General features: G+C 36.5%; 1 protein-coding gene across 5 annotated transcripts in view; it reads left to right on the top strand.

Annotated features, from left to right (window-relative positions):
- Positions 1-20,899, top strand: part of SMAD2 (SMAD family member 2) — an 89,977-nt gene extending 69,078 nt beyond the window's left edge. For 4 of the 5 annotated variants that reach the window (XM_036918647.2, XM_036918648.2, XM_036918645.2 and 1 more), the window contains 5 exons: positions 7,145-7,198; positions 8,182-8,394; positions 11,107-11,244; positions 11,426-11,570; positions 15,917-20,899. In XM_036918647.2, the coding sequence (XP_036774542.1) occupies positions 7,145-7,198; positions 8,182-8,394; positions 11,107-11,244; positions 11,426-11,570; positions 15,917-16,040 (674 nt within the window). In that variant the 3' untranslated portion in view covers positions 16,041-20,899. Of the gene's footprint in view, positions 1-7,144; positions 7,199-8,181; positions 8,395-11,106; positions 11,245-11,425; positions 11,575-15,916 lie in introns of those variants that run through there. The other variant, XM_057504158.1, reaches the window with a different exon arrangement.
- The last annotated feature ends 1,157 nt before the right edge of the window (positions 20,900-22,056 follow it).

The following is a 22,056-nucleotide window of genomic DNA, read 5'->3' as shown; positions in this document are numbered from 1 at the left end:
CCTCCATGTGTTTGTGAGCCTTTTTGTTTTCTTTGTAGAATTTATTTCTAGTTTTATACCTTTGTGGTCTGAAAAGTTGCTTGGTAGAATTTCAATATTTTGGAATTTACTGAGGCTGTTTTTGTGAGCTAGTATGTGGTCTATTCTGGAGAATGTTCCATGTACACTTGAGAAGAATGTATATCCTGTTGCTTTTGGATGTAGAGTTCTATAGATGTCTATTAGGTCCATCTCTTCTAGTGTGTTGTTCAGTGCCTCCGTGTCCTTACTTATTTTCTGCCCAGTGGATCTGTCCTTTGGGGTGAGTGGCGTGTTAAAGTCTCCTAAAATGAATGCGTTGCAGTCTGTTTCCCCCTTTAGTTCTGTTAGTATTTGTTTCACATATGCTGGTGCTCCTGTGTTGGGTGCATGTAAATTTAGAATGGTTATATCCTCTTGTTGGACTGAGCCCTTTATCATTATGTAATGTCCTTCTTTATCTCTCGTTACTTTCTTTGTTTTGAAGTCTATTTTGTCTGATATTAATACTGCAACCCCTGCTTTCTTCTCTCTGTTGTTTGCCTGAAATATGTTTTTCCATCCCTTGACTTTTAGTCTGTGCATGTCTTTGGGTTTTAGGTGAGTTTCTTGTAAGCAGCATATAGATGGGTCTTGCTTTTTTATCCATTCTATTACTCTGTGTCTTTTAATTGGTGCATTCAGTCCATTTACATTTAGGGTGACTATTGAAAGATACGTACTTATTGCCATTGCAGGCTTTAGATACGTGGTTACCAAAGGTTCAAGGTTAGCCTCTTTAGTATCTTACTGCCTAACTTAGCTCGCTTATTGGGCTGTTATATACACTGTCTTGAGATTCTTTTCTTCTCTCCCTTCTTATTCCTCCTCCTCCATTCTTTATATGTTGGTTGTTTTATTCTGTGCTCTTTCATGTTTCCTTTTACTGCTTTTAGTGGGTAGTTGATTTTATTTTTTTGCCTTTAGTTAGTATTTGGTTGGTCTGCTTTCTTTGCTGTGATTTTGTTTTCTGGTGACATCTGTTTAGTTTTAGGAGTGCTCCCGTCTAGAACAGTCCTTCTAAAATACCCTGTAGAGGTGGTTTGTGGGAGGTAAATTCCCTCAACTTTTGCTTGTCTGGGAATTGTTTAATCCCTCCTTCATATTTAAATGATAATCGTGCTGGATACAGTATCCTTGGTTCAAGGCCCTTCTGTTTCACTGCATTAAATATATCATGCCATTCTCTTCTGGCCTGTAAAGTTTCTGTCGAGAAGTCTGATGATAGCCTGATGGGTTTTCCTTTATAGGTGAACTTTTTCTCTCTAGCTGCCTTTAAAACTCTTTCCTTGTCCTTGATCTTTGCCATTTTAATTATTATGTGTCTTGGTGTTGTCCTCCTTGGGTCCTTTCTGTTGGGAGTTCTGTGTATTTCCGTGGTCTGTTCGATTATTTCCTCCCCCAATTTGGGGAAGTTTTCAGCAATTATTTCTTCAAAGACACTTTCTATCCCTTTTTCTCTCTCTTCTTCTTCTGGTACCCCTATGATATGGATATTGTTCCTTTTGTATTGGTCACACAGTTCTCCTTAACATTGTTTCATTCCTGGAGATCCTTTTATCTCTCTCTGTGTCAGCTTCTATGTGTTCCTGTTCTCTGGTTTCTATTCCATCAATGGCCTCTTGCATCTTATCCATTCTGCTCATAAATCCTTCCAGAGTTTTTCACTTCTGTAATCTCCTTCCTGGCATCTGTAATCTCCCTCCGGACTTCATCCCTTAGCTCTTGCATATTTCTCTGCATCTCCGTCAGCATGTTTATGATTTTTATTTTGAATTCTTTTTCAGGAAGACTGGTTAGGTCTGTCTCCTTCTCAGGTGTTGACTCTGTGATGTTTGTCTGCCTGAAATTTTGCCTTTTCATGGCGATAGAGATAGTTTGCAGAGCTGGTACGAGTGACGGCTGGAAGAACTTTCCTTCTTGTTGGTTTGTGGCCTTCCTGTCCTGGGAGAACAGTGACCTCTAGTGGCTTGTGCTGAGCAGCTGCGCACAGACAGGGCTTCTGATTCCTGCCCAGCTGCTATGGAGTTTATCTCCGCTGTTGCTATGGGTGTGGCTTGCCTCGGGCTGCTGCTCCGATTTGGTGGAGCCGCGTTGGAGGGGGAGCAGCTGGGAGACTATTTATAATCTCCGTGAGGGGACTCTGTGTTCCCTGCTGCCCAGGGGGTTAGAGTGCCCAGAGTTCCCCCGATTCCCTGCCTCTGGACGAAGTGTCCCAGGAGTTTTCCGTCCGGCTTGGGGTCCCTGTCCCTTTAAGACTTCCAAAAAGCACTTGGGAAAAAAAAAAAAGCCACTCGCTTTTCTTTGTCCCCAGGGCACCAGCCTCAGGGACCCGCTCACAGGTGTTACTGTCCTGTTTCCCTAGTATCCAGGACCCCATGCATGCACTGTGTCTGCGCTCTGGTCCGGATGGCTGGGGGCTCGGTGTTCAGCAGTCCTGGGCTCCCTCTCCCTCCGCACTCCGACTCCTCTCCTCCTGCCTGAAGCTGGGGTGAGGGGCGCTCAGGTCCCGCCAGGCTGGTTCTTGTATCTTACCCCCTTCGCGAGGCGCTGGGTTCTCGCAGGTGTGGATGTGGTCTGGATGTTGTCCTGTGTCCTCTGGTCTCTCTTCTAGGAAGGGTTGTCTTTGTTATATTTTCATAAATATATGTGGTTTTGGGAGGAGATTTCCGCTGCTCTACTCACGCTGCCATCTTGGCTCCCTAATTACACTCTTAATTTTAAAAATTTGACGCTTACCAAAAAAAAGCCCACAACATTCTAATAAACATCATAGAATAACGGCTAGAAAGTGATAGAGGAATTTGCACCTAGGATGCAGATCCTAGAGATCCTGTTTTTGACTATTACATGAGACTTTCTGTCTGGTTTCAGAGGGCATGGGGAGAAATGCATGCTATTCAGATATACTGCCATGGGTAGGACTTGATTGGTGATTAGGTAGGGGTAAGGTTGAAAGAATTACCCCATATGATTCCCAGTTTTCAAAAGGTTTGTTAAAGTCATTGATCTGTGTTCAATAAATTATATTTTTTAAAGCATATATTCTAAGCCTTTTTTGGTATAAAAAGAAAATGGCAGGTGATTTTAGTTCTTCAGGATTTTTTTGTAATGAAAACAAAGGATATAAAGTGAAATGATTTGTAATGAAAACAAAGGATATAAAGTGAAATGATTTTAAGACCTTTAACTTGCCTTGTCTTTTTGTATATGCCTTTTGAAAGAATGATTCTATTTTTACTTTTTCATTTGAATAATTTATGCTTTGTTACACTGAAACTTATTAACTAATATATTTCTTCACCATTAATTTTGTTTAGGAAATTAGAACTAATTTTAATTCTCCTCAAAGATATTATAAAATAAATAATAAAGGTAACTAATCTCATACCAAAATGAATTCTGTTTGGAGAAAACACTTAAATGGAAAAAATGAAACCTATTATTTCTAATATATGACACTTAAGAATTTTTTAGTCTGAGCATGAAATATGCAATATATAAAAACCATAAGAGAAGAGATTAATTTGAATAAATAAAATGTTAAATGTTAAGACTACCCATTAGAATGGCCAAAATCTAAACCTGGCAATACCAAATCCTGGCAAGGATATAGAGCAACAGAACTCTTCATTCATTGCTTGTGGGAATGCAAAGTGGTACAGCCAGTTGGGGAGAGAGGTTGGTAGCCTCTTAGAAAACTAAACATACTTTTAACCATATGATCCAGCAATCACTGCTTGGTATTTACCCAAAAGAATTGAAAATTTATGTCCACACAGAAACCTGCATGTGGATGTTTATAGTAGCTTTATTCATAATCATGAAAACTTGGAAGTAACCAAGATGTCTTTCAGCAGCTGAATGAATGAATAAACAGTGGCACTTCCAGACACTGGATATTATTCAACACTAAAGCGAAATGAGCTATTAAGTCACAAAACTACATGGAGGACCCTTAAACGTATATTACAAGTGAAGGGAGCCAATCTGAAAAGGCTGTGTGCTTCATGATTTCAACTATATGACATTCTGGAAAAGGGGAAAACTGGAGAGACAAGAAGAAAGATCAGTGGTCACAAACAGTTAAAGGGGAAGGAGGATGATTAGGCAGAGCACAGAGGATTTTTAGGGCAGTGAAACTACTCTGTGTTATACTACAATGGTGAATATATCATTACATGTTTGTCAAAATCTATAGAATGTATAACACCAAGAGTGAACCATAGTGTAAACCGGGCTTTGGGTGACTCGGACATGTCAGTGTAGGTTCCTCGATGCAACAAACATACTACTGGTGCCGGATGCTGATGACGGGGGAGGTTGTATGTGTATATGGGAACTCTGTACTTTCTGCTTAGTTTTGCTCTGAACCTAAAACTGCTCTAAAAAATGATGTCTGTTAGAGATTTTTAAAAATGTTACCTTGCAAGATAAACCAAAACAAACCAAAAACTTGGGGAAAATAGAGTTGTCTCTTTAACCCTATCAAATTGGAAGTATCAAAAGGGAGTGATGTGGACTAGCTTATAAATTGTTGGGGGAACTAAGTATTTTGGGAGGGTACTTTGGCACTTAGGAAAATTTAACACATGCCTTTTGATCTGATGTTTCCTCATTAAAAATATTTGTTTCCTACAAATATGTGCAACTTTGAATGCAAAGATACATGCACAGGGATTTCTCTAGGTCTTTTAGCTGCAAGTAGCAGAAATCACTGATGCAGACTAGCTTAGTGAGACAGACTTACTATTTCTCATAACTAAAAGTCCCAGACTTCTGTAGCAGCATGTATATTAAGTAAGTTAATTTTTGATCAACTTACCTATTTTAAAAAATGTTTTTAAAATCTTTTAACCTCTTAAAGTTTTCTATATGATTATAATGAATCCTTTATGCAATCTATAACTGAATTTTACCACATCTGACTGAATATTAGTCTAAGTTAATGATCTGTCACTCGATGTATTTAATAGAGGAGTAAACAGTTAAAAGATGTGAAAAATAGGACAATTTCCTCCTTTTCTAATAGTGGCTTTGTATTTTTATATCAGCTCAGGAAATAGCAGTTAAGTTTTAGCTCATTGTTATAAATATATTTTGACCTTTCTTAGTTGTACCTGTTGTGACTTGCCAACAGATTTTGCAAACTGAGGACCAGAAAAAGAACATAGGAGCTTCATTTGGTTATGGAAGAGTGTTCTGTCTTCTAAAAAATAATTGTCACCTGTTCTCTATTTCTGGTCATCTGTTTATCTGGGGATTGCCATTTCACTTGTGTTGCCTATGGGTCTAGTGGTGTGGGGGACAGGAGAGGTGCACAGAGGAGGATCTGACTGTCTTATTCTACATCTCTGCCTTTGATCTATATTCAGAGCTTAGGAGCTGTGGGGCATGCTCTTTTAGATAACTTGCCCAAAGTGTATAGAGAATAATAACCAGAAAACAAAACTTACCATGTAATTATTATATGGTTATTTAATAACATTTTTAACAAATGTGTTTTGATTGCATGGAACTGAACAGAGTAATTTCTCAATCATCCTATTTTTCTTGTGTCAGTATTCGTTCCTTCTTTTTCTTAATGTATTTGTGCCTCCCTCATTTTCTTGACTCGATTTAGCCTGTTTACCTAAATCTGGAAGAAATGGATACTTTAGTAAGAAAATAAAATTTACCAAAGTGACCAGAAAATAGAGCTATCTTATAGACAGCTTTCATAGAATAGAGAAATGTCTTAAAGTAATCCTAGAAGATTATTGACTGCAAATAATTACACACAGGAATTTTACCAAACTATTAAAAATTGTGTATTACAATACTATTCAAACTGTTGGAGTATAGAAAAGACCTAAAGCTTCTAGGTTGTCTTTATAAAGCAGCATAACATGGCACTTGCAACATAAATATACCAACCAGTACTGCTTGAGATTATTGCCACAAAAGTCCTGAATAAGGAATTTTCCCTCTCATCCTCAAAGCTGGCATCAGACTTCATGGGAAAATACTAGAAGTAGTCCCTGAAAGTTAAGACAAAAACATCCACTGTCACCACTGCTTTTATCAAAGTGTGACACACCCCAAAATGATCAATAGATTAAATAGCATGAAAGTTTTAATTATGCTTAGTCAAAGTTAGAATTAAGAATCATGACAAATGACCAGAAATTTGCAACCCATAACATGAAAGGACTAGTATCCCTAGTACATAAAGAGCCTTATATAAATTGGTGAGGAAAATGATCAACACCCTAGTAGAAGAATGAGCAAAAGAAAAGAACAGATTATTCACAGAAGGGAAATACAATATAAGGAAGTATAAAACTGCTCAGTGTCATTTATAAGGAAGATAGAAGTTAAACTGTACCATGTTCTCATCTATCTGATCACACACAAGCAGCCTCTCACGATTTACTGGGAAGGTGAACTGATACAACCTTTGTAGGTGACAATTTTGGCAAAATCTGTCAAAGTTACAAATTCATAGCCCTTTGACCTGGCATTTCCTCTTAATTTTAAAAGTCTAATATTTGATATGGTTGGAAATATGCAAAATGTAAAATAATGGTCATTGTAATCTTAGTTCTTAAAGCAAAAGATTGAAAATAGCCTGAGATGAGTATCCATCAATATGGAATCATAATATACCATTATGTAATGTTATACAACTAAAAAAATATATATAGTGGGGTAAATAATAAGGAAACATACCAGTATCTCTGATAAGTAGTGTAAAAGCAAAGTTCATAACTTCGTTACCATTTGTATATAAAAAGTGGGGGTCACAGAACAATGTATTTATTTGTAGGTTCATAGCTTATTTCTGGAATGATACACAAATAATTGATAACATTGAATATCTTTGGGAAAGGGAACTGGGTGGCTAGATGCAGGACTGTTTATACTTTTTATACCTTTTCTGTATTGAAACTTCTGAATTAAACTCATATAACACAGTTGTATGTTTTGAATTCTTGGGATGTAAATTATGTGATAATTATAACAGATAACCAATTTTATTGTTGCTTGCTCAGAAATTCTGGATATACTTCCACATCTATTTTAAAATGGAATCCTTCTGTTTCAGGATCTCCAGCAGAACTATCTCCTACTACTCTTTCCCCTGTTAATCATAGTTTGGGTAAGTTGGAAATTTTTTTTTTCCACCATTTTTATACTGTATCACTTTAAATGCCCCTCTGGTAGTTATTTTTCATATATGAGAAATGAATCCTAAAGAATAATCAAATGATTGTTCAAATTAGTACTTTTTTAAAAGCAATATTGATAAAGTACCTCAATATTATCAATATTACTAAAACTTTTGTATGGTACATATAAGAAATTATATTAATGGAAACCATATTCTGTATTCATGGAAAATTCTATGACTTAAGGCTGGATTTTTATGAGTATGTTTATGATATGTTTTATTATAGCAATTATTGATATAAGAGGTGTGTGTATATACATGCTGTAGTTTATTCTTGGCCTTCTTTTTACCTTACTATTTCACAATTTCTTTTCCATTTCTATGCATTTGGAATTTACACTAGCAAAATTTTCAGTTTTTATCATGATACTCCTTATGATGTCTTTTAGTCAAAACTGTTTCTTGTGTTGGTTTTCTATTTTTGTAACTCACTGAAAGTGTCATGTTAAAATGGACAAATGTCAGAAATATGTCATATTTTGCACTCTATTATTATGACACTTTTTCTTCGTGTGGCTTTTGACGTTTTAATAGTTGCTCCAGCTTTATTCCACTTCATCCTACTAGAAATTATCAATACATTATGCAAGTTGATTTTCTTTACCTGTTGTGGTTTTATATTTGGACAAAAACTAATGTGACTAGTAGAACAAATGATCCACCATAAAGTCTAAAAAAGATACATGAAAATTAGGTGACTTAATGAAATGGAGGAAATTTGAAAAATTAAAAATAACGGTCTGATTGGATGGAAACGAGTTTGTGATACAGATTTTTTGTCCACTTCCTGAGCTGTTGCCAGTGTAGGCTGACATAGAGCATGTAAAGATGATGATAATTCAATCTATTCTTGGCTTGAATTGTCCACACAACATTTCTTGCTTTTACGGGTTTGGTTTTTTTCCCCCCAGATTTGCAGCCAGTTACTTACTCAGAACCTGCATTTTGGTGTTCAATAGCGTATTATGAACTAAACCAGAGGGTGGGAGAGACCTTCCATGCATCACAGCCCTCACTCACTGTGGATGGCTTCACAGATCCATCAAATTCAGAGAGGTTCTGCTTAGGTTTACTCTCCAATGTCAACCGAAATGCTACTGTAGAAATGACAAGAAGACATATAGGTATGTGTTTATTTCCTTGTGTGAAAAACCAATGCCGTAATTCACAATGTGAGCATTACATGGTTTACCACATCAAGAGATCATGTGCCAAAAAGCCTGCCTTCTCTGTCAGTTTGAATGCATTCCTGGTTAAGTACATGCAGCATCACTGCTTTTAATAGATCCTGGTGATCCATCCATCTGCAAACTCTTATCTTCAACCTCTCTTTATTTGGCACCCTTGATTCTGGGAAGGCCTTCAGTAAATATATGTCAAAATTATTTTGCTTAGTCTCTACCAGTCATAAAATTGCCATGTTCACATTTTAGGGTTATAATTTTAACAAATTATGGAATTTTTTCAGTTTGTTTACATCTCCTCATTTTTCCCCCCTTCATTGAGTTCATACATCAAATTTTCTCACTATTCATCTGAAACAAGATATCTAAAACAGGAACTACCATTTAATATATGGTTCAAAAAATAATTTGGAGGATCTCAGAATGTGGTATTCTCACACACTTTTTCAGTAAGTTTGTGAGGTTAAAACTATCTTTATAATGGTACTAAGATGTTTTTTGCCTTTTCAGTCTCATTCTCTCATGAGTGTATAGTGACAATTTCAGAAGCTATGAGGCATATGATTTAGATTTCTAAGAGATTAAATGTAGAATCTGATGAGAATCCAGCTTGTTCTGTTAAGTCAGACATTAAAGAGATTTGCAAAAATGTAAAACATTGCTACTCTTCTCACTAATTTTTTTGCTTTGGAAAACAGTTATTTTTTTCATAAACATTTATGTTAATATGCAATGGGTTTATTTTTATTTTTACATGAATTAATACATTTTTTGGATCTCAGTTTTAGTATCTAATATGGTATGTTTCCATAGATATAATCCACATAAATAAAAACTGGAGTTTTCAGGGTTTTTTTGAGAATGAGATAGAAAAAGTTTGAGCACCACTAATATAGCTGAACATAATTCTAATCACCTGAATGTAGCTTTTTTTTAATACTAGCTTGCTTTTGTTTTCTATTTAATTAACCATTACCTCCCATGAGAAATACTGCTGATCACTAAAGAGCGAGGGTGCTGCTGCAGGCCAGTGACTTCAGAGGTCTGTTACTTGGCTCCTTGTGGAATTTCTCCAGTCTTGCTTGTGTAAATTTTGTATCACTTCTTAAGGTACCCAGCTGTCCTGTAGGTGGGGAAGGCCTCTTGAGTACCCACCCTACTTTTAACTAAAATCATTCTGTGTTTTTTTGTGGTTTGGGGGTGGTTCTGCATACAAATTAACAGAAGGTATCCTCTACCCTGTTACTTGTCTTAAGAATTTTAGATTGCTGTGATTATTCAGTCATCTTTTTACTTTTGATTTCTAGTTTATTGTGTGGTTTTGATCAAAGAATGTAGCCAGGGAAATCACTACTTTTTAGACTTTCTGATTTCCTGACAGTCAAGTACATGATTGGTTTTTTCACAAATATTCTGTAGGCATAAGAGAACAGGGCACCAGGTTCTGTATTTTTATATTAAATCTGGCTTGTTTTATTAGTTTTCTTTTGCTGTGTAACTTATTGCCACACACTAACCAGCCTTAAATAACACAAATTTATTATTTCATAGTTTCTGTGGGTTAGGAGTCTTCTCAGGGGAAATCAAGGTTTCTCAGCTGGGCTGTGTTCTCATCTGGAGCTTGAGGTCATCTTCCACACTTAACATGATTGCCACAGAGTTCACTTCCTTGAAGTTTTAGCACCGAGGTCCTCATTTTCTGTAGACTGTCAGCCAGAGGCTGCTCTCAGCAACTAAATGCCACCTGCCTTCCTCACCACATGGCCCACTCCATCCTCACAGTCAGCAGTGGAGAATCTCTTGTGTTGAATCTGTCCCACTCACATTTTGAATCACTTTCACCATGGACAGTCCAGTCCCTTGTATGTCACCTAGTTGTGTCAAGCCCACCAAAAAGAATCTCCCTTTCTTGGGGTCAGCTGATTTGAGACCTTAATTGTATCTGAAAAATTCCTTGACATACAAGCACCTAGGTTAGTGTGTGACTGAATAATAGATGTGCACACACCAGTGGTGAGAGTCTTAAATGCTGTCTTAGAACTCTGCCTTTCATAGTTGATTTTTTAAATCCTTATATTTAATATTTTGTGTGCCTTTGGTATGCCGGGTTCTGAAAGTGGTGGTATATTAAATTTTCATAATGTAATTTTTTCTTACCTAATTCTGCTTATAAATCTAGGGATTTCATTGCTATAATAATACATAGTCTTAAAAGGGGTAAATGACTCTAACATCTTGATTTTTATTACCTTTTTTCATAACCTTAGTGGCATCTGTAAGGAAATGCTGCTTATTATAATGAAGGCATATTTATCCAAACATTAGTTAATTCCTTCAAAATTAACTCAATTTATTTTACTTATTTTAAAAATATGCATAATTTATATGAAATTATTTTACTCTGTGTACTTTTCGACATTGTTCACATACACTTGATAAGCATGTATTCTTTTTACAAATCAGTAAAATCATTGTTAAAAACTACATGGAAAGTATACAGTGATATGTTTCTAAACTAGACTTCAGAAAAGCATAGTTATGGAAAGGTTGTCAAAATACCTTACATCATTTTAGTATTGCTCCAAGAAGACCTCCAAAGTCATACTGAACAATAAATGTTATAAAACTAATCCGATATGTATTTTGTTTTAGGAAGAGGAGTGCGCTTATATTACATAGGTGGGGAAGTTTTTGCTGAGTGCCTAAGTGATAGTGCAATCTTTGTGCAGAGCCCCAATTGTAATCAGAGATACGGCTGGCACCCTGCAACAGTCTGTAAAATTCCACCAGGTATGGATTCAACACTGTAAATAAACGTACCATATCAACTTGCTGAATTTTTCTAGTTGCTATTAATTTTAGGAATCAGGAAATGATTTGCATGCTCATAGTCTGATATCATAGCCCTTTTAAAGTTATTTTCTTTTGATGATACTCTTTCACAAATTTCTTTTACTTTTTTCAATCATAGGCTGTAATCTGAAGATCTTCAACAATCAGGAATTTGCAGCTCTTCTGGCTCAGTCTGTTAATCAGGGTTTTGAAGCCGTGTATCAGCTGACTAGAATGTGCACCATAAGAATGAGTTTTGTGAAGGGGTGGGGAGCAGAATACCGGTAAGAAATACATGTTCAGTTTCTAAATTTCCACAGCGTAGTCCTTCTTTCATCCATTCTTTGTGTCTTCTGGAATTTATGTATATCTATTTCATTGAGGAGTCAGCAGATCTTATGTAAAATAACAAAAAAAAAATTGGTAGCCTCTAGATTCAAAACTACAAATTTCTGTGCAGACATTATAGATGATACAGTTAAAGCCAATACAGACACACATTGTAACATGATATGGAGTGTTAAATACCACAGAAGGCATATATTTGAAGGGTTATGTCTGTTCAGGGAAGGAGAGACAGTTTCTCTGGGCTTGGAGAAGATTTCTGATGGAGATGGCATGTGATCTAGTTTCTGAAAGATGCGTAGGGTTCAGTTAGGCTGAGTTAGATTCGATTAGTTAGGAGGGGTTGGGTAATGAACCTCCTGGCAATAGAATGTTTCTGTTTGACTGGAGTATAGAAAATAAAGAAGAATAAGGCTGGACAAGTAAGTTGAAACCCCTTTGAATATACAGTTAATAGGTAGAATGTTTTTCAGTGATAGAAGGGGGTACTTGCTAGGTGCCAGGCACACCGTGTTGTGTTTTAAATGCAGTCTCACACCTTCCAACTTGGCTAAGAATTGCTTGTTTCTGTTATCCTTTCTCTTAATAAGGTTGCAATCTTTGTAGGTAAAAAATGGTTCAGACTACAACCTAAGACAGGCACAGTCGCAGGGGGCCCATCAGGTGAGAAATTGGGGATCAACAGAGGTGAGGCTTAGCACCTCACCCCCCCTGTTTTGAGAGAAATCTTCTGCATCCATGGATGTTTTATTGCCCTTGTCTAGCTTGGATTAACACATAGTCTACAGGCACACACATGATCATCTACATTTGCTCTCTTACAACACTAAACTATGTTTTCTACCTTTATCTTGCATCTACCTACCACTTCAGCATTTTATTAAAAATAATAATAATAATAATAATAAGGAAGAAATGTGGGATCCACATATAAATCAAGTATAAAAATCAAACGAATATTCATATTTGACCTGATTGTTTATAGTCCATAATGCGTGATCAAAACCAAAAGTTTCTGTGATGGCTGCCCTTGTACTGTTCACCATGTAAGAACTTACTCACTATGTAAGAATTTGTTCACCATGTAAGAACTTGTTCGTTATGCTTCAGAAGATTGGAGACTGATGAGAATTAGGCTTGGGGTGGATTAATGATTGTGCATTGAGCATTGAGTCCCCTCTACAGAATTTTATTGTTGTTAACAACCATTTGATCAATAAATATGAGAGATGCCCTCTCAAAAAAAAAAAATGGTTCAGACTAATACTTACTTGGAAATAAGCTTAGAAAAGATTTGATGATTTGCCCAAGGGCACATTGTAAGTGGTAGAGACGGGACTTGAAGAAAGCTCTTCTTGACTCCTAACGCCTTCTCTACAATTAGTAGTAACATTTACGTAATTGAGTTTTACAAAAGTTAATTTGTCATCAGGGGATAAAAGAGATTAGATTGTTGCTAAATTAAACAATAGATTAGCTTCCATATCAAAGAAAGAGAAGACCTCCTCAGCACATGAAAGGATAGAATTATGAGTAAAATACTTAGTCTTCCTCCAACTCTTATTGCTTACTCTCTGAGTGCCTTCCTGAGAAGACATTAACATAATATCATAAGTTTTCCTGTTAAATCCAGCAGTTGGGCCCATCACAATTTGTTTCACTTTATTTGTAAACTTGATTCCCTATCTTGAACATGTTTGATGAGGTATATAGCTTTTGAGGCAGTGAGATTTGAGGTCTGCTCATTGAAAACTTTTATAAAAACATCCTGTGTTACATAGTTATATCCTAGAATGAAGACTTGTCACTATTTTGTCCAAGTTATATTAGAATAATTAATTTTGTGACTTGTTCTCTTTTGTTTTAATCATTTCCCTTTTGAGATGTGGTACTTTTAAAGAATGCTGAGTTCCTTTTTTCCTTCAGACTTGAGTTGACCTGAGTTAATATTAAAATTAGATTCAGATGGTACTATCTGATAACTGTAAGTCAGACTTTTTTTTTTTCTTTTAAAAAGATAGAATGTTGCAGAATATGATAGAAATTCAGTGGAATTAAATACAAACTGGATAGGTCAGAGAGGCTTCCATGTATATCTATAGGTCTCCTGCTAAGAACCATTTTCAACAGTGGAGAGAGGTACTGCTCTTCATTCACCATGGATTCTGCCATTCTTTAACCTAGAGATAATTTATATCTGTAATTATGAGAAGCACTAACATACATTATATTTTTATCTATGGAGGCAGGTACATCTACTTTGGATAGTGTAGTAGTTCCTTTAAAATTTAAAATTTACAAATCAAAATGCTGTCAGATACCCACATATCTGTGAACTATGGGTAGTTACCAGGAACCTTTTATCCTTAGTGACACTGGAGCTGAGGAGGTAAATCTATTTCTAAAACTGTTTTTCATTTTCTTTAATGCCAGCTCAGTGCCAGAATAAAAACCAGGAAATGAAGTAAACAGGAAATATAGATGTGTAAAGAGTTCATGTTGAAGTGAGAAGTATGCCTGAGTTTAGTGAATCAGTACTGAAGTGAGTAAACAGGGAGGGGAATAAATTATGCCTCAGGTGCATTCCTGTGCTCTGTAAGTCCAGTTCCAGCCTTCCTAACCCTGCTGCCCTTTGGTTACCTGGGTTAAGAATATTCCTGAAAGTTAAACTAATCTAGTAATAAATAGTCTGATAGAAGCAAACTGGAAAATATCCAGAATTCAGCAAATGGCAAAATCAAAATTAAAAGAGACCTTGGCAAAATTACTGCACAGGGCCTGATCCAAAGTAGAGAGAGAGGCAGGAGAAACATGTTGTGAAGAATAAAACAACAAAAACAGGGGAAGGTAAGAAAGGGTCCATCTTGACTATACCTCATGGTCAATGTCAGTTAACTTGTGTGCTAGTGCAACTGTAAGCTGCATAAACCAAAATACAGGAGCTAAGTCAGAATAAGGTATCACATCTGTATAGATTAGATTTGGGACTGTTCTGTTACATTCCATGTGTTATGTTTTAGGAATGATCATGTATGAAAATGTCTTAGTGTGTGTCTCAGACCCTGAGACAAGGATTTGAGTGCAGGGAATTTATTCAGAAAATGGAGGAAACACTGGTAAGGAAGGAGGAAGTAGGGAAGTGAGGTAGGGGGAGGAAGACAGCCATACCATTCTTAAGCCATCTGTTGTGATGGGTGGGTCACTGGAGTTATTCCCTTAGGAAACACTGGGAGATGGTAAAGAACATACAGAACTATTCCACCCAGAGGGAAAGGAAACTGGGCGTTTAAATGCCAGTTCGAGTATCGGTGATTGACAGTGGCTCCCAGGGATGTTCATTTCCTGGCACTTGTAGTCTGCTACATGTGTGGACTGAGCAGAGAAGTATTCAAGCACAGAAATTCAGGTGGCCTGCAAATGGAAGTTGGCTAAAACACTCAGAAATCCAAAGGGATCAGCAGTATAGTGGAACACTGACACCATCTGCTAAAGAAAACCACATCCTTTAAAATACAGTTTCAAATTATATTGGGCATGTGTCTTTTGGAAGGGAAGAGTTGATACGGCCATTTCTCATGTTTGAAGGGGCGTCACACTGAAGAGGCAGACTTAACTGACATATATATGTAAGACAGAACTACAATCAGTACGTGGAAATGACAGGATGTAATTGAACAGTTTGTGGTTCCCAGAGAGTAGCCTGTTTTGTTGAAGTACTAGAGGTGTTTCTGATCAGAAGTCATATGATACTAAAAGGGATGTCGTGCATTGATTTGTCAGGAAAGTAGAATGCAAACTCTTAATGTTCTGTGAAAAGCTTAGGTCAAAATTCTGTTTTGTTTTGGTATACTTTAAATTTAAACCCTGTTCCATTTAGATTTCATTGGTATTAGAGTATTTCTGTTCCATGGTTGATTAATAAATAGGGTGGCTGTGTATTACAGATTGCTTGGGGCAGTGCTGGTTTATGTCCTTGTCCTGGTGTGATTATTAATAGTGACTACATTCTCTCTTAAAGGTTGCTCATTTGGGATGGTAAATAATGTCACCCTACTAATTTAAATTTGAGGGGAAAAGTGTGCTTTTGTAAATCCCTTTTAAAGCAAAAATAGTCATTAGAAGTACTTTGTTAAACTTTGAGTTTTCAAAATAATAGCTATCCCAACTTAATACTTGTTCAAAAGAATTCAGATGTAGTATATATAACCTTCTAAGAATTTATCTAAATTCTTAATGCACATTATCTTTTACATATGCAATTGTTTTCTTGTATTCTTTTACACAGAAGGCAGACAGTAACGAGCACTCCTTGCTGGATTGAACTTCATCTGAATGGACCTCTACAGTGGTTGGACAAAGTATTGACTCAGATGGGATCTCCTTCAGTGCGTTGCTCAAGCATGTCATAAGACTTTGTCACCAATCAAGTCCCATCAAAAGACTTAATGTAACAACTCTTCTGTCATAGTATTTGTGTGTGGTCCCCATGGACTGTTTACTATTCAAAAATGCAAGAGAGAAAACAGCACTTGAGGTCTCATCAATTAAAAGCACCTTGTGGAATTGGTTTCCTATATTCGAATATTAGATGGGAAAATTAGTGTCTAGAGAAGATTTTAAAGACTTACTGATGTCTTGTTGGGCATAAAACCGAGTGTCCCAAAGGTTTATTAATAACAGTAGTAGCTATGTGTACAGGTAATGTATCATGATGCAGTATCACAGTATTGTGCTGTTTATATACATCTTTAGTTTGCATAAATTAGGTGTGTGTGTGCTGCTTCTTGATTTAGGCAAGCCTTTATAAAGTTACAGTACCTAATCTGTTATTCCCACTTCTCCGTTATTTTTGTGTCTTTTTAAATATATAATATATATCAAAATTTCCAGATTATCATTTAGAAGCAGATTTTCCTTGTAGAAAAACTAATTTTTCTGCCTTTTACCAAAAATAAACTCTTGGGGGAAGAAAGTGGATTAACTTTAGAAATCCTTGACCTTATGTGTTCAGTGGGTCTTAAACATTCATTCTTTTTGTGTTTATTTACTTCTAAATCACATTATAAAGAAATGTAGCCGAAAATCTTCCCAAATCTCTTCTTCATTCCTACTTTTGCCCTGAGAACCAAAACAGCGCAGGATGACCTCCATTGCCAGTACTGGTTGCACTGATACTGCCAGTACTAGTTAGTGCTGGGGTACAGTAAGAATCATAGGGAGTAAGTTCCTTAGACTTACACGAAATTTCAACAGGTAATAATTGACTGACTTGTGTAACCTAGCAGTCTCTTGACTTACTTCCAAACCTCATAAAAACACAGGTGGCAGTATAATTTTTTTCAGGAATATGCTACAATTATTTTGGTATATTTACCCTTTTCTTTTTACAGCCAATCTGTAGATAGAAATACTCTTTTTAAAAGGTGTTTAATTTGGTAGCGGACCTAATACACTTTAATTTGAGGTTCATTTGATTCAGCTACCAGATTGTATTGTGAAATGGACCTTTTGTAAGTGTAATTGCTTCTGCAAAATACCTAGAAAAGTGATGCTGAGGTATGATCAGCAGATAAGGGCCATCTGTTTTTAAAGTATGTTTTATTAAATTTATGAGATCTGTTATTTTACATAGTTATGAATTTAGAATTTTAAAAATTGGGGGAGAAGCAGCTTAGCAAGTTTTTTAGCTTAAAATTACTGACAATCTGGGCTATTCTTAACTAATCCTGAATATGTGGTTGACTATTATAACCAACCGTATTTTATTCTCTCCAGTGAGAGTTTCCAGCAGCTCTGTTGGTAGTCCATTATGCAGCAAATAATCTTTTTGTCTATGTTAACTCATTGCAGTTTAAACATTTGTTTGCATCTTTATGGAAATGGAAAATAACCACTCCTGATCTCCTTCAAGTAAATTTTCATATTTTTGAAGATAAGTATCTTTGGTACTTGTTCTTTAAAACCGTATTCCCCCATCTCCACAGGTATTAATTTCAGTATTCTTCAGATTTGGTTGTTTTCTATTAGATATTCCCCATTTTCCTATGTATGTGTGCACATGTAAACTTGGTATAGTAATTTTTTATTCATTCAACAAATATTTATTGTTATCCTGTTACGTATGTCAGGAACTTCCTTAGTCTTTGGGTAAAGATGAATAACACAGGTATGGTCCCTGCCTTTGGGGAGACAACAGTTACTATAACCCTTACTTAGCTTATTTGTCTATGAAGGAGAGAAACAGGGTACTGTGATAGGGCATAGCAGAGGGAAGGATTCTCCAAGGAAATGATGTTTGAGCTAACATCCCATGAGAAAGTCCATGTGGAAAGCCAGGGAAGATGAGCATTCCTGGCAGAGAGGGCATAAAATTCAAAGGCTCATTATTAAGTATAAATGCTTTATACATGAATCTCTGCACAGATCCAAACTTGCAGATGAAAATGGTTCTACAGTTGCTGATAGTTGAGGGTGACCTTGTTTTGTTATTGACTGCTTTATATGTCATTCTCATTAATACTTCTTCTTCAAGCCCTTGCTATAAAACATTGTCATTTGCACCAGGTTGATACCATTTGATTTAATAACCCTTTCTTAAATCTGCCTGGGCCAAATCTTCATTTGGCCATTGGTGAAATTTTCATTTCACCATTGTAGTGACTGGCTGCTTGCTTCCAGGTGTGCTGCTGCCCACTAACTACTACTTCTACAGTCCATATTGTGATTAGAGTACATTTCCCAGTTGTTACCATTGTCAGGCCTGCTGGAGAAAACCAGTGGAGCTTCCGGCTGGTAGAAGTGTTTACCTAAAGAGAACTTGCAGTGGTATTAATGAACAGCTCTGGGGGTGGAGAAGAACTTTGAAAATCGTAGAAGGCCCTGGCAGTTACTCTTGCGTTGGTATGTCAGGTGAAGCAGTGCCAACTATGGCATTTCAGTAGTGGATCACATCTCTCCACTTACCGTGAGATTGTTCTGTGCAGCATGACACTTCGGACTCAATTCCTTGGAAACATCTATGGAGCAGTTATACCTGTCCAGCAGTTGACTTCATGGTGGTGCTTACATCTGTTTATATTTAATGATCTCATATATTTTTTAATGAGATGCTGTTCTTGCATTCTATTTTGTCTATTGTGGCCTACTTTTTGTTGATTTTTTAAAAATGGGGGCTGTTTTCATTCTTTTAAGTGATCTCCCTGTGGAGTTTTGTGTTTATTTAAATTAGCAACATTATTTAGAATTTCTCCTCTACAGTCTGGTCATTACCTCAGTGTGACAACAGGAGAACTGAGTGGTCATGCTTTCTCTCACATTTCTAAGATGAATGGTGGTTCTCACAGTGGATTCCATAGACACCCTTAGGGCTGGCTTAGGGAACTGGAGGCTGGTGACATTCCCACTGACTTTGGTCTAACCAGTGGCAGCTTCATTTTTATTCTGTATTGAAGTTCTACATAGATTTTACTTTTTTTAAAGAAGAGTTTTATTGTTTAAAAAAAAAGTTTGGGAAGTATTTATAACCACTGGTTAAGATTGGAAAACATAACCAGAATTTGGCCCACCTTTTGGAATAACTGCCAGTGTCTTTTCATTCTGCTTTAAGAAACCTTCCTGATGAGGTTTGAACTACACCAGTTATACTAATTCTACATTATGATGTACATTCATTCAATAAATACTTATTGAAGCCTGTTCGGTACCGAGCCACTGCGATAGATGATGACTGGTGTTTAATCCTGACCTTCCAGCTGTGCTTAGTCTTAGGAGGATTACACGCTCTCTCAGGACCTTTCACTTTGCCCAAAGTAAATCCGCCTGATTATTCTTGAAAGCTAAATACTCTTATTCTGTATTCTAAGCATATGTTTGCAAAATGTTTCATAGTGAGTTTTTTAAAAAATCTTAAACCATATCCAGTTTTGCCTAATTCATCTGTTTTAAACATTGTTGGATTTTAATTTTACTTTATTTGTGCCTTTTAGGTCAGTTTCAGTCAAGACTAAGACTTTGAAGGTAAAGAATGATCCATCTAGTCTCGCTAGCAGAAATCAAATAAAAGAGTACATGTATCCAGTTGGTTTCTCTACCTCTTCCCAGAACTGTCCAAATATACCTTTAAGACCTTTCTGTCTTTTTTAAAATAACTACATACCTTGAGCATTTATTCAGTAAGCAGAATCCTCCTGGTCTGGTTGACGGTCGGATATAAAGTGACTAAAGATAATCTTCACCGTACTTAAAATTTGTCTTATGTACAGTCTTGTTTTCATAGCTGAACATTCCAATTTCGGTTTGCCCCCCACAGCCGCACTCTACCCTTCCAGTATCTCTTTAGATAACTAAGTAGTCTGTGGACATAAGCAACACACTGTCTTTTCTCTTACTCTGGTCTAACACATTGATGATTAGACATGACAGATTCTTGGCTATTGTCTTTCCTTCTTGAGCTTTACTTTGCTGAATCCTTTATATTCATCAGCTGAACTTTATTCTTTCTCCCCTTCTGTAACAACATGTATCCCTCATGGTTTTGCTGGTTACCCTCGTGCCAGCCGTGTTTTATCTGCATACACGAGAATGTCTCCTTTAAATTTCACTGAAAACCAAAAGAGATGGTGCTGTTCATATGCAGGGTCTTAATTTCTTCACCATGAAGGTTGATGTTCAAATTGGTCAACACTTAAATCTTACAAATGGCTCATAAATTCTCTCTAGTTCAATGTCTGTGTGGCTAGCAAATAGCTTAAATCATTAGATCTATTTTAAATTATGTTTAGGATCATAAACTTTTCTGACAGTTGCAGCCAGTTACTTCCCTATAGCACTAGCCCTCTTTCCACCTTGGAGCATATTGAATTGTATTTAGTACAATCAAGAGTAATGATGATAGTGTGTGATCTCTAGAGGTAATCAGAATCCTATTGAGATCCTTTTATATCTTTTCAAGTTTTCATGAATATTTTGTTCAGACTACCTTTCTGTGTGTGGGGGGGGGGGGGTTGAGGGACAAATTAGCTCTTGGAATGTAATTCCTGTGTTTGGAGCCTCAACCAGAAAATGTCAACTAGATATGACTGCCTCATGATGGCCTTTATGATAAGAACTTTTCTAATGTGTTCACATAATTTCTTGAGTAGGAACTGTTTTATCTTGGATATTATAGCTAACTTTATAGCATAACTGCCTTAAATCTTTTTAGTAGGAAATAAATATATCATGTGTGTGTATGGATTTATACAAATATACACTCATAGAAAAAACTTAACAGTGGGCGTCATTTATCTGCATACATTCTAACAATGGTGAATGAGTCTGTTGTTTAAATCTCAGATCTCAGTAAAATGTCCTTAATTTGCTTGCAGACATTTTCCTTTCATGATAGACCATCAGAATAATTTTTTTATTCTGCTGGAGTCCTAATTTGGCACTTCAGTAAGTATGCTGTCTTAGGCAGTTTGACAGTTAAGAATCATATCTGGAATTTATTAACATCATTAATAAAGCTCTGCCATGTATCCCTTCATTAAATTGTAATACATCCAGTGGTCTCTGAAAGGTACTAGCTTAGGGTTAACTTTAAAAAAAAATAATGTTAGATTGCATCACACCCCCGCCAAATTCTTTCCCCCTGGCTTAAGATTGTTGCTTAAGGTACCCTGGGAAGTACAACTACCAAGTCCAGTTCTCCTGCATTTAAGCGTAGCCTAAGGTTGGTTCAGACCTGACACTCGTAGCTGTGCTCAGTAGCAATGGATTTTCCAGGCTCTCTGGACCATCTCGGACTCAGAGGATCTGACCAGAGTACATCAGCTCAAGTAAACCGCGTGTCAGTTGGTGTGCAGCCATCATGGCCCAAACTGTTCCCCAGCACTTGAGCTGTAAGGGCCCCTTGGAAGAATATCACTGCTGCTGTTGCGGGTGAGAAGGACTTCATTAACTCCACACAAAGGACTTTTTTCTCCCCCCAAATTTCTCCCAAATGATGATCTCCTACCCTCCCCAAAAAAGCTCTTAGTTTCTCAAAATTTCCAGTTTGCTCTTTTTTGGGGGGTGGGTGGGAGGACACTTCTTATTTACTACTTCTTTCTAATTAAAGATAATTTTTTTGAGCCATGAAATCCATAATATATTGATTTGGGGACAAAAGTGAAGTTGTAGAATTATAAAAATATGTAACTTCTGTATTTTCCATTTCACACTTTACTGTTTCTGTGGCTTTAAATCTTTTGGCTATTTTACAATGTTAGTCACTAGATAACTTGCCATATTTCTGGTTCTATATTAAGTTCTACCCTTTACAATGCTGTAGCATAAAGTTGGTTCTCAGCATTTGGCTGTAGGAATAGAAGTCTCACTAAAGTCTCTTTTCTTCCAAAGAGATTTTCCTTTTCTCAGGCCCTAAGAAGATACTGTTTGTCACTC

Source organism: Manis pentadactyla, chromosome 6, assembly GCF_030020395.1.
Source record: "Manis pentadactyla isolate mManPen7 chromosome 6, mManPen7.hap1, whole genome shotgun sequence".
In the NCBI taxonomy this organism is placed as follows: domain Eukaryota; kingdom Metazoa; phylum Chordata; class Mammalia; order Pholidota; family Manidae; genus Manis; species Manis pentadactyla.
The sequence above is the reverse complement of the archived record's forward strand: the minus strand, read 5'-3'. Positions and strand labels throughout refer to the sequence as shown.